The sequence below is a fragment of the Euprymna scolopes genome, chromosome 9, assembly GCF_053919585.1.
Source record: "Euprymna scolopes isolate OS-2025 chromosome 9, ASM5391958v1, whole genome shotgun sequence".
NCBI lineage: Eukaryota > Metazoa > Mollusca > Cephalopoda > Sepiida > Sepiolidae > Euprymna > Euprymna scolopes.
The window spans coordinates 82,448,459-82,462,920 of NC_136490.1; the positions used below are offsets into that span (position 1 = coordinate 82,448,459).

Genomic DNA, 14,462 nt, shown 5'->3' on the forward strand with positions numbered 1-14,462 from the left:
ATTTGCATGAAATATCCTGGCCTAATCATAGAGACATTAAAAGCTGGAATTTTTTATGGACCCTAGATTCAAAATGCAAATTTCTGTAATTTTATGAACCCTGCGGAATTGAGTGGCTGAACAGCATCTATGAATGTAGTAAAATTGTTCTTGGGAAAAATAAAGATTGTTGAAACATCACTCATAATCTCCATCAACTGTGTGCAAATATAAGTTACAATTTTTTCCTGTTTTCCAGAAAATCTAGGTTATGTAAGCAACAAGCAAGGGAAGTGCTTCCATCAAGCGACATTAGCGACATGGAAGTTTGCTATCAAGGTCGTTGGGATGCCACCATGCTTGCAGACTACTGTTGGTCCATCAAGTGTGATGATAGTGGAGCCCCCCCCCCATTCTAGAAAATCAATAAAACGTCAATTTATGGATGATGATGTCTATGCTTAGCATTTTTTTTTACAACTTCAAACTTTAATTGTGAATATTTTGGTGTGATGTCATGAATATGTGTCTATCATAAACATATTTTTTCTTTGATTTGTCTGTTTTTATTGTAGCTATTAGCTTCCTACAAAGGGGGGAGGTATAACAGATGAACTAGACCTGATAGAAAAAAATGACAGCATTTCTAGAATCAGCACCCTCAAATTAGGTAAAAACAGTTGAAACATAGGCACCATGACAAATGTTTTTGTTGTTGTAATTGTTGTTAAAATTCTTAGTGAGTAAATAATATGTTCAGTTTTATATTATTTGATTATTTTCTTTTTCGTAGGTAGTTCATCTGAATTGGTGGCCATTGTTTCGAGACTGTACCTGCTACACACTAAGTGTCATAGCATTACTGATCGTCATTATAGATGAAATAGTCACATGGTATGTTGTCTTTATTGTCTTTTAAAATTAATACTATCTAGATGGTGTTAAGAAGGCTTTTAAAATTCTCTTATAATTTTTTTGATTATAAATAAAACAAAGTCAGTTTTTAATAATTTAAAATATATTAATAAAAAGACATAAAATCATGTTTGTTTTTGACTCAAGTGCTTTGCATGTTTTTAAAATAAGCTTTTAATGTAAAAGAAGATTACACTGCTTTAAAATAAAAAAAATGTATAAAAAATCTATGATATGTTTTATATTAAAACTGAAGTTTTTCTCAAGGTGTATACAAAGTTTTCTGTTTACAAAATCTAACGATTCTTCTTGTTTCTAAGTAAGTAAGAGATTAGTTTTAACCTACTGACTCTGAAATTTTCTTTTGGTTCTAGTTGCTCTATGAACTTATTAAAACAATTTCAGGAGAACCTTTTTCTTCTTTCAATGTTAAACCCCTTCAATTCCTCTTACAGATTTGCAATAAAATATTTGCCGCTTTGTTTGAAGTTTGAATAAAATACAGTTCCAAACGTTATTTAAAACATTTAAAAGTTTCTGCCAGATTTGAGGTTTAAAGGAATATTGTTATGTTATTTTTATGATACATCTTAAACACTTAATGTAAGTTATGAAAGGAAGTAGTGCTAATAGAAGTTAAAAATGGCGGTCAATTGAGCATGAAAATAAAAAAGGAAAAGAAAATTCACACAAGGAAATTGTAATGAAAACAGAACGAGAGATTCCATCTAGTGATCTTTTATTCAATTAAGAATCTTACTACTCGTCTACTTGACAAGCAGAAATATACAGCTTTTATAGCTTGGATTATCAAAGAAGAGATAATCCATATTCACAGCATTCTCCCTCACCAAATTTCTCACTAAGCGGGAAGAAAATCCCTTAAATGTCCAGGCTTCCTATGAACTTGCAGTGGCCGCCTCAGCAGTCCATGATTTGGGGTAGGAGTACTCAAACTGGAAGGCTCTTCAGTGTGAGCTTCTCTGTGGGCTCTTAAATGTCTTGCTCTGAAATGTTTCCTTCTGAGAGGACAGGTTTCTGGATGAACACGTTTTTTCGGTGCTAGTCCTTCATCTGTCAGGGATTCAGGTCTTGGCCCATCCGAAGTGTCTGACAGAGTCCCAATGGGGACAGTGTTATTAGATGATGTTTCAGGAGCGATTTCAGTGCCATGATCTTCCAGATAGACTTCAGTGTCAGGGGAGTTGGTCTGTCCTCAGCGGCTGTCCACAGTCCTGGTAATCTCCAGCAGGTGCTAGGTTTCTGAGAAACACATTAGACTCTCTATCATCTGCATGTTGTATTAGAGCGAAAGGGGTTTGCCTCTATGAGCTCTACCTTCTCCAACAAGGGATCGTTATTGATGTAATGTGCATGTCATCTCAGAAACACAGTACCATGTCGAGAGAGCCAAGATGGAAGTGAATCTCCCGCCAAACTTTGTCGCTGAAAAGGTAAAAACCTTTTTTGTGAGGTGGCGTTCATAGCGGTACACAATAGGGATCAAATGGTGTATAATGCGACAGGAAAGAGATTTTCCCAATTATCAATCAAACATCCATTATTTAATGCAACCAATTGAATGGTCTTCCAAAAATGCCAACTAATACAATCTTTTGCATTGGCTTAGGGTTGTAAGGAGTTGTCCAGCTTATATCTATTCTTCGTTCCTGTAGAAATTGTCGAAGCTGACATGAAAAAAGACCCTCGATCCGAATGTATATAAGCAGGAACTCCAAAGACAGCAAATAGTGAACAGAGGCATTGTATAATTGCAGTAGCCGATATGTCTGAGCAAAGGAAGGCAAAAGGAAACCGTGAATATTCGTTGACAACAATAAATAAATATTGGTGCCTTGTTTTGCTTGGTAATGCTCCTTTAAAATCAAGATTGAGTCTTTCAAATGGTTGTGTTGCTTTTATTAAAATGACAGTTTTGGGTTTATAAAACTGAGGCTTTATTTCAGCACACGTTCGGCAGGAATTTGTAATTCTTTTTATCGCTTCCACTGAGAAAAGCAAGTTTCTACACCTCACAACCTGAACCATTCAAGTAATGCTCGGGTGACAGAGATTGTTATGTAGCGTTTGAAGCTCATCCCTGCTTGATGTCATACAGTATACTCTTGACAGTGTATCAGCTATTAAGTTCTCCTTGCCGAGTCAGTAGCTGACATCAAAAGAGAAGACAGTTCAATTATCCACCTCGCTATTTTCTCATTCTTGTAGTCTTGAACATAAAAGCCACTGATTTTGGTCAGTAATAAGTTTAAAATGGCATCCGATCTTAATGGCATAGGCTTCCTTTTCAATTGTGGGATGGCATTCATATAACTGTACCCGACCGTGGGTAAAAAAAGGACAAGGCTTGAGGTTTTTATACTGATGTGATAAGGAATTTTATTTCGCAATTAACATCCTTAATTCACCGTGAAAACTGTAACAGAAGAGAACAGAAACAAACAAGGGAATCAGACAACGATCGAAGAAGGGAAGTAAAGATGCTCGAGCAATACACAAGGAAAATTAAGAGAGAAATCAATTAAATTCTTTCATCGTTCATTGATAATAATTATAAAGGGAGTATTTACTCTAGTTTGCCTGCCTGGCCATGTACAATTTAAACTTTGCAGTCTTCTCCCATTCATCCAGTCGCCGTCGTATCCACCACTTCTCCTCCCAGACCAATTCCGCAGAAAACAGGTTGATCATGTGGCCGTTCAATTTAAAACACGGGTTGTTCAACTCATCTCTAACCTATGTTTCAACTAAGAAGCAAAAATAAGTGATGTTTTTTCAAGGAAGGGAACCCCCGCCCCTTATTCTTTGAATTACTGTTCATATTTTATTTTTGTGAATGTGGCTCGCCCCTGAGCAGTAGCTGCCGGCAGTTACAGTTCAGCCGTGAGAGAGTCCTTGAAAAAAGGACAATCAGCTTGTCCCAAAGAAGCAGCAATAGCACAGTCTTACGCATCCATTTCAACAACCAGAGGAATATTTTGTTGTAATTGCTGATTGTGCAATATCTTTTTTCAGTCCCTAGAATGCCTCAATGGCTTGATGGGACAGAGGAAACGTCTCTACTTGTGTTAATTTTCTGAGACCGATGCAATCCATTGGGAGTAGTGAGCAAACATGTCCATAGCACATTAAAGGGAAGGCTGATTGTGAGGGACAGGCATCTAGAGTAAAGGTTTCAATCAATCTGCATCCGGTGTTATAAAACCTTTGCTTATAGTATACCCCAGTAAATTTATTTTGTCGAATCCAAATGAGCATTTTTCGTCATTTGAGATAAAGTTGTATTTGTTGACAGCGGACATGAACCGTCTGAGATTTTCGTCGTGTTCCTTTTTATTATGGCGCATACTGTGATGTTATCGATGTACACACATGTGCCTTCCAGTTTCTCATCTGTTATGATTTGGTCGACTATCCTTTGGAAGCTGGCTGCCCCATTCGTAACACCAAAAGGAATCCTACAAAATTGATATAGTCGACTGTTCGCCTTGAAAGTTGTGTATAGCTCGTCTCTAGGTCTAATGGCAATCTGATGATATGCACTTTTCTAGTTCAGAGTTCTAAACATATAATATTTCACTATTTCACCTATCATTTTGTTTATTCTGGGTAGTGGGAAGGCGTCCAAAAGAGTAAATCTATTTATGGTTTTGGAGTAATCTATAACCATTCTCTTTTTATGGTTTTCAAAAGTGGTTATAACTACCTGAGCCCTTCAGGGTTATTTGCTAGGCTCAATTATGCCCTCCTCGAGTAGTCTTTTTATCTCAGAGTCAATGAATTTTTTTATTATTATAAGAAAAACGTCTGCTATGGGTTTGCAGTTTGCAATTAGGTGTTCGAAAAGTGATGGATTTTTGTTGTCGCCAATCCACAAATTTTCAATGTCGGCATTGAACCACCAAATGGAATTTCAATCTGTGAGTGTTGCTGCAAAAAAATCATGTATAGTATTATTTTGCAACAAGGGTTTTTCATTATGGATAATTTAGTGCTTTTATAGGAGATGTCATTAAATAGTAAGTCACTTTTTCAATAGCTACCAACGTAATAGATGTACTGAGACTACAGCTGCTTTCAGGACTGCCAGCAACCACTGTAAAAGAGTAATAAAACATGCAAGAGAGTTATATGCTCAGTCTGTTAAATCCAAAGTAGTTGAGCAGCGGCTTGGTTCCCACCAGTTCTGGCAAATAGCAAACAGAATCTTGAACAGAAGCGTGCGTTCTATCCCAACTATCATCAATGGACCTGAGGTCATCTCATCAGCATCAGACAAGGCAAGATTATTTGCCAAGAACTTTGCAGCTAACTCTACCCTATGCGACAATGGCCAACAACTCCCTGTATTTCCCCCTATAACAAACAACATGCTATGCAACATACAAATATCTGTGCGTGAGGTCGCCAAGCTAATCATGAACCTTGATTCCAGTAAAGCAACTGGCCCTGACGGCATTCCAATTATAGTGCTGAAAAAGCTCCAACTAGAACTTGCCCCCATACTTACAAAACTGTTTAAGCGTTGCCTTAAGGAGAAGTGCTTTCCAACACCTTGGAAAACCTCATCAGTATGCCCTGTATTTAAGAATTCAGGTGAAAAGTCATCTCCCTCTTAGTACAGACCAATAAGTCTCCTGTGTGTCATGAGTAAGTTGTTGGAATCCATATTAAATAAAGAAGTAGTCAACCACCTCAACAGAAACAACCTTCTTAGTGACATGCAATATGGTTTCCGCTCTACAAGATCTACAGAAGATGTGCTAACGGTTATATCACATAGGATTAGTGAATCTCTTGACAAAGGCTTCCTTTCTAGGGCAATTGCTCTTGACATATCGAAGGCCTTCGATAAGGTATGTCATAAGGGCCTACTTCACAAGATTTCCAGCTACGGTATCACTGGAAATGTTTTCTCAATCATTAAATCATTTCTCTCTGATAGATTCATAAGAGTAGTGGATGATGGGCAGAAATCAGAGGCCCACAGTATTAATGCTGGAGTCCCCCAGGGGTCCATCCTGGGCCCAACTCTCTTCCTGATCTATATCAATGATCTCCCAAAACACATACTTAAATCATTCGTTGACATCTATGCTGATGACACGACCATCTATGGCAACACATCAAAGGCCGTAAATGACAAAGTTCTCTCTAATTCTCTCTCCTCTGATCTTGAGCATGTGGTACAATGGGGGAAGAGATGGCTGGTCACTTTTAATGCATCCAAAACCAAACTTCTATCTTTACATCATCAACGCTCTGATCCCCAGCTGGCATCAATTGAAATGGATGGCTCTCGTTTTGGGGAGGCTCCGTGTTTTGACAAGCTTCTGGGTTTAACCTTTATTCCTGATCTGAAATGGAACACGTACATCAAATCTGTTGCCAGGGATGCTGGGAAAATGGTGGGATCCTTCTACCGCTCCAGAAGATATCTCACTACTGATGCAATTCTCTATCTGTATAAAAGCTAAGTACGTCTAAGGATGGAGTACTGCTGCCACATCTGGGCAGGAGCTGCTAAAAAGTCTATCCTGCCTTGACAGAGTACAAAATACTTTGTAGTTTGGTGCAGGATGCCCTTTTCTCTTCCCTGCAGCCTCTCTCTCACAGAAGAGACGTTGCGAGCCTGTCTTTGTTTTATCGTTATTTCCATGGCAAGTGCTCGTCTGACCTCCAATCTCTTGCCCCTCGCCAATCTTTCACGAGAAACACCCATTTGGCTGAAACTACTGTCAATAATTTTCCCCACTCTTTATCTGTGCTTAAATCCAAATGTAGATTCCATGAGCAGAGCTTCTTTCTCAGAAGTGCACGATTGTGGAACTCTCTTTCGTTCGCCTGTTTCCCACCTGACTACAACTTGGATGTCTTCAAATCCAACATAAACAAATTCCTGACAAACCGCCCCCTTAAGTAAGACACTCTATCAAATCTTCAATACTAATGATTACTACAATACTATCTCATTGATTACTGTACACGCAATAACCCTTATCCCTGAGTGGCCTCCGGGCCTTGATAAGTGGTGACCCCCATTTAAAAAAAAAAAAAGGAAAAAAGTCCACCAAACAATAACCACTTACTTGTGCAGACAATGATGCCATTGTTGTTACCCTGCTGGGGGAAGGGACGAAATACAATTTATTGGTTTTTACCAAGCTTTCTTCAATAAAATTTTCTGCGCTCCCGGTATTGAGCAGAGTATTCATAGACCTCCCGTTAATTTTCACTTTTACAATAGTTTTAGAAAGGCATTCTGGAGAGGTGGCTAAAGTTGTATTTTGATGAGTGGCTTTGTATAGGGTTTTAGAAAACTTGCATACCTTTGAAAAATGACCAAGTTTTCTACATTTGTTACAACAAGTACTTCTGGCAGGGCATGAAACTCGTAGGTGTTTAGATAAGGCATAAAAATAGCAAGTGTCCCTTTTTAAAGCTGCAGTGACTGATTGTTCTTGAAGCTTTGTCGGAATATCATCATGAGGGGTGGGCAGCAGGAACAAGTGGGTTTAGTGCAGTGCCCACGGTGTCTGGCTGTAAATAAGAACTAGACTTCTATAAAGCACATTCGAATTTGCTCATAAACTGTTCTAATTCTCTTATTCTCAAGAAGACATTGTCTTACCTGAGTATTACGTAAACTGTTAATGAAAGCACCCAAAATGTGTTGCTCTTGGGCCTCTAATATTGTCATTGGGCAGAAGTTGCAATATTTGCGCAGTGTCCAAAAACTCTTAAGAAAATGGTCCAATGTGTCACTTGATTCTTGTCAGCAAGTCGCAAGTAGGTGTCTAGAAAATATCTTATTTTTGGGCTTTATGTATGTAGCATTCAGTACATCGATTGCTTCTCTGTAGGTAATACAATTCGAGATAATTTTGTTGACTGTGTGAAACAGGTAGTTGGTTAGGACGTAAGCTTATTGATGGAATGTCTCAGTCTTTCTGAATTTAGAACCTCGATGAAATTTGTAAATGTCTCCCGCCAATGTTTCCAGCACTTATCGGCTGAATTGCTCTCTGGATCTGTTGTAAATTGCTCCAGTCGCATAAATTGTTCCATTCTTAATTGAATAAATTGTAATGAAAACAGGACGAGAGATTCCATCTAGTAATCTTTTATTCAATTCAGAATTCTACTACTCGTCTACTTGACAAGCAGAAATGCACAGCTTTTATAGCTTGGATTATCCAAGAGGAGATAATCCATATTCGCAACAGACAGTTAAAAAAGACTGAATTAAATATGTTGGCAATGTTTGGGTTGCTTTATTTGGTTTCCAGTCAAAATGTTTTTCCCTGCTGTTGAGAGTCTTTTTTTTAATATCCCAAGCAGCTACCATGTAGTAATGTTATTTTCTTGAAATGTGGTAAATTGTAACATAGTTATATAATTAAAAATTTATATAACATAGGAGATGTGTGTGTTGTTTAACTTATGTTCAAGTACCCAAGACCAGGGTATATGGCTATCATAATCATATTGAGCCCATGGTGCTTTTTGTCAGACCCCAGGACCAGACGGCCGGAGGGGGAGGAGTTGCACGCCAAGAAATAAGATTGGAGTTGGAAGAAGTGCTGGGAAAAAGGTCCACTTACTCTGGATTCCTGGCTTCTAAAAAAGAAAACATACTGTGTGTTTATTCTTTTTATTAACTTCTATCATATGACTGAGAGATGGCCTCTGATTGGACAAGTCAGAAGGGAAAGAGAATGCTTTGACCAATCAGTACCAAGCTTATAGATCAAGTGCAAATTCAAAATCGTAAACTACAAGATGTTGCTGTTGTGGTCATCTGTAATCACTAGGGCTGTGATAACAGCATATTCTTTTCATTGTTTTGACTCTTGAGTATATATCCGTTAATATCTTATATGTTTTTATATAGATGGATGTGGTTCTTGATTGATTAAGTGTGGCTAACTGTGCCGGATATATACCCGAGAGTCAAAAGAATGAAAAGAATATTCTGTTGTCACAGCCCAAGCAATCAGCACTTCTGCTACATGTTAATAGAAAAAAAAAAAAATTGTTCTCTTTATTATGCATGTATAAATATGTTTTGGTAAAAAGTTTCCTAATGATATTTGGTTTACTTGTAGCTCTTCTAAAATTTAAACCATGCAAAGTGTTATGCATATCTTTGATGAAGGCTGAATTACTTTACAGCAGTTATGCCTTCTTGGCCCACGTGATTAAATTCACCAATTCTACTAATTTCTCTTAACCTGCATAGATATTTCCTGATGAATTCACTGATTTTTTGTTTTAATGCCAAAAATTCCATTCGTTCAACTATAATTAATATTTTGTAAAATTTAAAGTTTTTCATTAAACTCGCTAATAGTCATGACTTATTATACATAGATGATAAATCTCAGATAGGCTAATTACTGTATTAGTGAAGCCAACCGCCTTACGTCTATCTGACCTCTTTTTTGTTTATTGTAGGTATGAAGCCCTTGTTTTGGTGTTTTTGTATTTGTTATACATTTTGATAATGTATTTCAACCCAGTTTTTGAGAAGTGGGCTCTCAACTTCTGCACGTGTTTCCCTTCTTCCTCTCCAACTCTTACCAGTAAATTGTCTGATGAAATAAAAGTCTATGACAAGTTATCATCAAAAGGAGTCGCTGATGAAGATGCAGCAAAAACATCAAACGAAGATACAGAATCTTCTCCAAGTGAGTAACTATCACATTTTTTGCACAATATTTGTAATGCTTCATGCAATAAAGAATTTTTTTATTTCTACAAAAAAAAAACAAAAAAAAAACACATCTCATGTTTCCTGCACAAAAATGCACCAAACATTGCACAAAAGTTGTTTCTTTTCATTTTGCAAGACTCAATCCTATTCTGCAAATGTTTCTTTTTCTATTTTCTCCCACAATGGGGTAACCAGTTTGTGGTGGGTGGCAACCTATGATTCTTAAGGACAGGGTCCTGGTGGTTGAGCGGCCAATAACCCAGGAAACTAGATATGCACACTACAACACTCCATTCTCACCCTTACCTGGGCTAGACAAGTGATTGGGTAAGTCCGATGTAATCAATAGGCTGATCATGTATGACTCACAACAAATAATATTCCTATTCCAATCCTGATTAAAACAAATGAATAACCTGAAAAATGATAGCAATGGTGAACAAATTTATAAAAATGACAAGAAGACACAAATGGTTTGCTTTTGTCACATGCACAACCATTATACAGCCAAAAAATGTTCCTTTGGAAAATAGAAGAAAAAGAAGAGAAAAAGGAAAATGGAAACATTGATTAAATGCAATAAAAATAAATACTACATCTTTCATTAAGATAATGCTTTTGTGTAACACAATAACAGTTGTTTTAATTTTTAAAAAAAAGAACACAAAAGAAGAGTTCTATCGAAATAAAGATAAGAAGATCTCGTTCTAACATTTAAAAATTATTAATTATCTTCATTATCTTCGGTTTTTATAGAGAAAGAGTATTGGGAAGAGTTCCTGTGTAAAGGAAAAGAGAAGAGTTCATTTATGTGTGTCTAAGTTTATAGTAGAAATATGAGTCGATGTGTATGGACCGACACAAAAGATTAGAAGCAGTGCTACAGGAAGAATTCATTTATGTTTTGAAGTGCGGTTGCCATGATGGATTATTTGTATTCTGTCTTAGTCATGGTGAAAGGAAAAGCAACAAATAAGTACAAATTAACAATTACGAATTCAAATACAAATATTTACATAAATACAGTATTGAAATATTAAACAAAGAATCAAAATCTAATATAAGAAAATAATTCAAAGAATATATTTAATTGATGAGTCAAGAATGAGTCTATAAATATAAAGTAGTAGTATTCCTATGTATGTGTGTACAACTCTCTTACAGCCCACATCAGTGAAATGATCATGACCAAACCTGGCACAATGATTGTCCCCCACTTAGGGATGGTGCACACTATTTTCATGGTTCAATGTCTTTAATTTCTAATTTAATCTTCCTTATTACTCTCCTAAATGTTATAGTTTTAAATTATTCTTGTCCCTCCCTGACCCTCTAGTATTATCACTTCCAGCGACCCCTCGTGTTAACAGCAGATTATTTCCCTTGTGATTCTACCATTATGACTCTTGTCAAGAACATGGCACATGTATTCTTTTAGTTAATAAAACCTATATTAACAGTACACTAGTTTCTTATCACTTTTTCAAATGCTCTTTCACTCACTTCAATTTTATTAACTAAAAGAAAAAAAAAGATTCAACATCGAACGACATCGACCCTACTGCTTCAAACTCAGAGAAATTGTATAAGCACTGGAAAGTAACTTTCAAAAACTATTTATCAACTATCAATAACACCAATATTGAAAACAATCCCCCAAAACATCTTTCACCATTTCAGCTGCAGTCTATGAGATAATGAGCAATGCCACAGACACGATAGAGGCCCTTGACACTGCTTACATTAAACTGACTAACGTTGTGTTCAACAGACACCTATTACTCACGAACAAACAGCAACTGATACAAACTATTGACACTTTCATGCAACAGTTGGAAGTACCGCAAGCCGTAACCGCTGAAGAAAACAAAAGACTGTACATTCAAAATGATTTTATCAATGGCATCTCTTCCTCCTCAATTCGACAACGCTTGCTCAAGAAACCCTTCCTCACATTCCAAGAAACCTATGCAATGACCAGATCACTGGAACCGGCGGAAAATCATTCAGAAAGCTATGAAAACAGCCTTAACATAGCCACTGCTGTAATTCCTTTAGAAAACGCCTATTTAGCACATATGAAAAAGGCCCAACCTTAAAAAATTTGCTTGTTCTGTGGAAATGCACGGCATCTGCGACTGTTATACCTGGCTTGCAATGTTGAGTGTAGGAAATGTAAAAAAAATGGACATTGGGCTAAAGTATGTAAATCTTCCTCTTCTAATGCTGCTGTATTATTCGACCCTGACTCTCCATCGCCTAGTCTCGCCTGACTAGGGACATTACATTCACTAAATGTGAAATAAATAGACATATGGTAAATGTGAAGGTAGATTTGTTGGAACATTTATCAACAAAAATACCGCCAAAAAACTGAAACTCTTTACTAAACCTAAACAAAAAACTATAGCTCTGGTTAACTATCATGCTAAAATTATTGGTGAAACAATTGTAGACATTACATTAAAAAATAAAACCCATCCTGACATGACATTAGAAGTGATTATAAGGATCTCTTTATTGACATAATTATCAGGAAAGACATCCTAAAAAGTACAAAAGAGTGACTTTGAAATTCGACGGTTCTGGGAATGAACTCATTATTGGAACTATTAATAAGATTAACCCTTTTTCATATCTAAACATTCCTTCGTCTTCTCTATTTTCTCACCTTTCCTCACATATAATTCCTATTGCCACCAAATTATGCTGTCATACCATTGTTGACAATAAATTCATAACATAGGAGGTTGCTAGGATGTTGAGAGAAGGCATAATAGAGCCCACTTTGTCTCCTTGGCGAGCTCAAGTTCTAGTGACCTCTAGCAAAAATCACAAAAAAAGAATGGTCGTTGACTATTGTGATACCATAAGTAGATTTATAGAACTGGCTGCCTATCTTATGTCTATTGACAACAATAAAACGATTGACAACAGTATATTTCCATATTGACTGTCAAAGGCTGAGACCTCTTCTCAAAATGGCATCCCCTCTAAATCTTGCATCTCAAAACAAGTAGTCGGAATGTTTTCGTACTATAGCAAATTTATAAAAAAATTCTCTGACAAAATAATATTGCTAAACCACAACAAGGAATTTCCACTGGCCCCATCTGCCTTAAACTCTTTTCAGACATTGAAGAATGACTTAAAAAACGCTACTCTAATAATGGTTGACGCTGATAAAGAATTTAAAGTAGAGGCAGATGCAAGTAATTACTGCACTAAACCAACAAGGTCGACATGTTGCATTCTTCCATGGACACTGAACCTGAGTGAAATCAAACATCACGCAAGCGAAAAAGGAAATAGCCATGATTGTTAAAGCACTTTGAAAGATGCACTACTTCCTACTCGACAGACATTTCAAAGTCATTACGGATCAAAAGAGCATTAGTTTTATGTTCAACAACAGTAGAAAATCTAAAATTAAAAAGGATAAAATATGTTGTTGGCACGTTGAACTGTCGCACTTCAAATTCTGTATCATCTACCATTCAGGAACAGAAAATGCTACTGCTAACACGTTCTCTTGCATCTCAGCTCTCACTCACACTTTGCAAGACCTTCATGAGTTGCATATTCGATTATATCATCCTGGTCTTTCATGGCTCTGCCACTTTATCAGAATTAGGAATCTCCTGTTCTCTTTAGACCAGATAAAAACCCTAACCCTAACTCCTGCTCCTCCTGCCAATATCTGAAACTCAAATTTGTCAGTAGTAACAAAGGGACACTCATAAAGGCCATACTACCTTTCCAGCGATGGAACATCGATTTTAAAAGCCCGTTACTAACTTTTTTACATATTTTTGCTATTTTTGGTATGCCTAATATGATAATTGCTATTTTTGGTATGCCAAATATGCACATACCGACTGAGCTACTGACTTTCTAGTGGAAGAAATCAGAGACTTCTTACATGGAAAAGGTATTGATACATCTAAAACAAGTAGATACCACCAAGAAGTTAATGGACAAGTTGGAGAACTTAATGACACTTTATGGAAGGTCATTCAAATAACTTTACATTCTAGTAACATAAAACTACCCTGTTGGGAAGATGTGCTACCTGATGCATTCCATTTGATTAGGTCATTATGTAACTCCTCATGACAAACTATTCAGGTATAGCCATAAATCCACCTCCAGGACTTCAATTCCTTATTGGACAAAACCAGGCTCTATAGATGTCAGAAATCACACTAAAACTAGTAACCGCAACCTAACCCTGTAACTCCAGCTACTCTGTTGGACATCAAGCTTTATTATGCTCGTGTGCATTTACTTTCTGGCGCTGAATACTGTCAATGTGTAGGACATAGCTCCTAACTCCTTGAATGATGAAAGAACTTCATAATAGAAACTACTCTGTAAGCCCCAAGGCTTCTAAAAGAACTATCTACTGATGAAGAGTGGCAATGAGGTAGAAAAGAATCCTTTGCTCACCTCTGATGATATCAACATCTCCCAAGAATTAAATACTAAAGACTTAAATTCCCATGAATCCATATGAAGATCATCCAGGTACAAAGAATCCCTAGTAAATATGAGGTTTTCATAACTTGATTCTGGACAGACAACCCTCAATTATCTCTTTCATAACCCCTTTCATAATAATTCTTGAAAGGGAATGTTATGGTTTTAAATTATCCTCATCGCCCCCACCCCTGCCTCTCTAGTATTTGTTTTACTTACAACAAATACTGTATACCCTTTAAATAAGGGCACAAAAGAACAATACGTCGGGTCCGGCGTCAACACTATAAAGTAACATGGCGGACACTACTGGAGTAGTATACAGAGCTAGTGCTTCGTCAGGGAGAGTGCT

The 14,462-nt window shown here is 36.8% G+C and overlaps 1 protein-coding gene across 11 annotated transcripts in view; it reads left to right on the forward strand.

The window, feature by feature from the left end:
- The window catches only part of LOC145284732 (putative sodium/potassium/calcium exchanger CG1090), a 554,458-nt gene that overhangs the window by 304,028 nt on the left and 235,968 nt on the right, over positions 1–14,462 (forward strand). For all 11 annotated transcript variants that reach the window (XM_080133667.1, XM_080133673.1, XM_080133671.1 and 8 more), the window contains 2 exons: positions 773–873; positions 9,373–9,605. In XM_080133667.1, the coding sequence (XP_079989793.1) occupies positions 773–873; positions 9,373–9,605 (334 nt within the window). The remainder of the gene's footprint in view (positions 1–772; positions 874–9,372; positions 9,606–14,462) is intronic.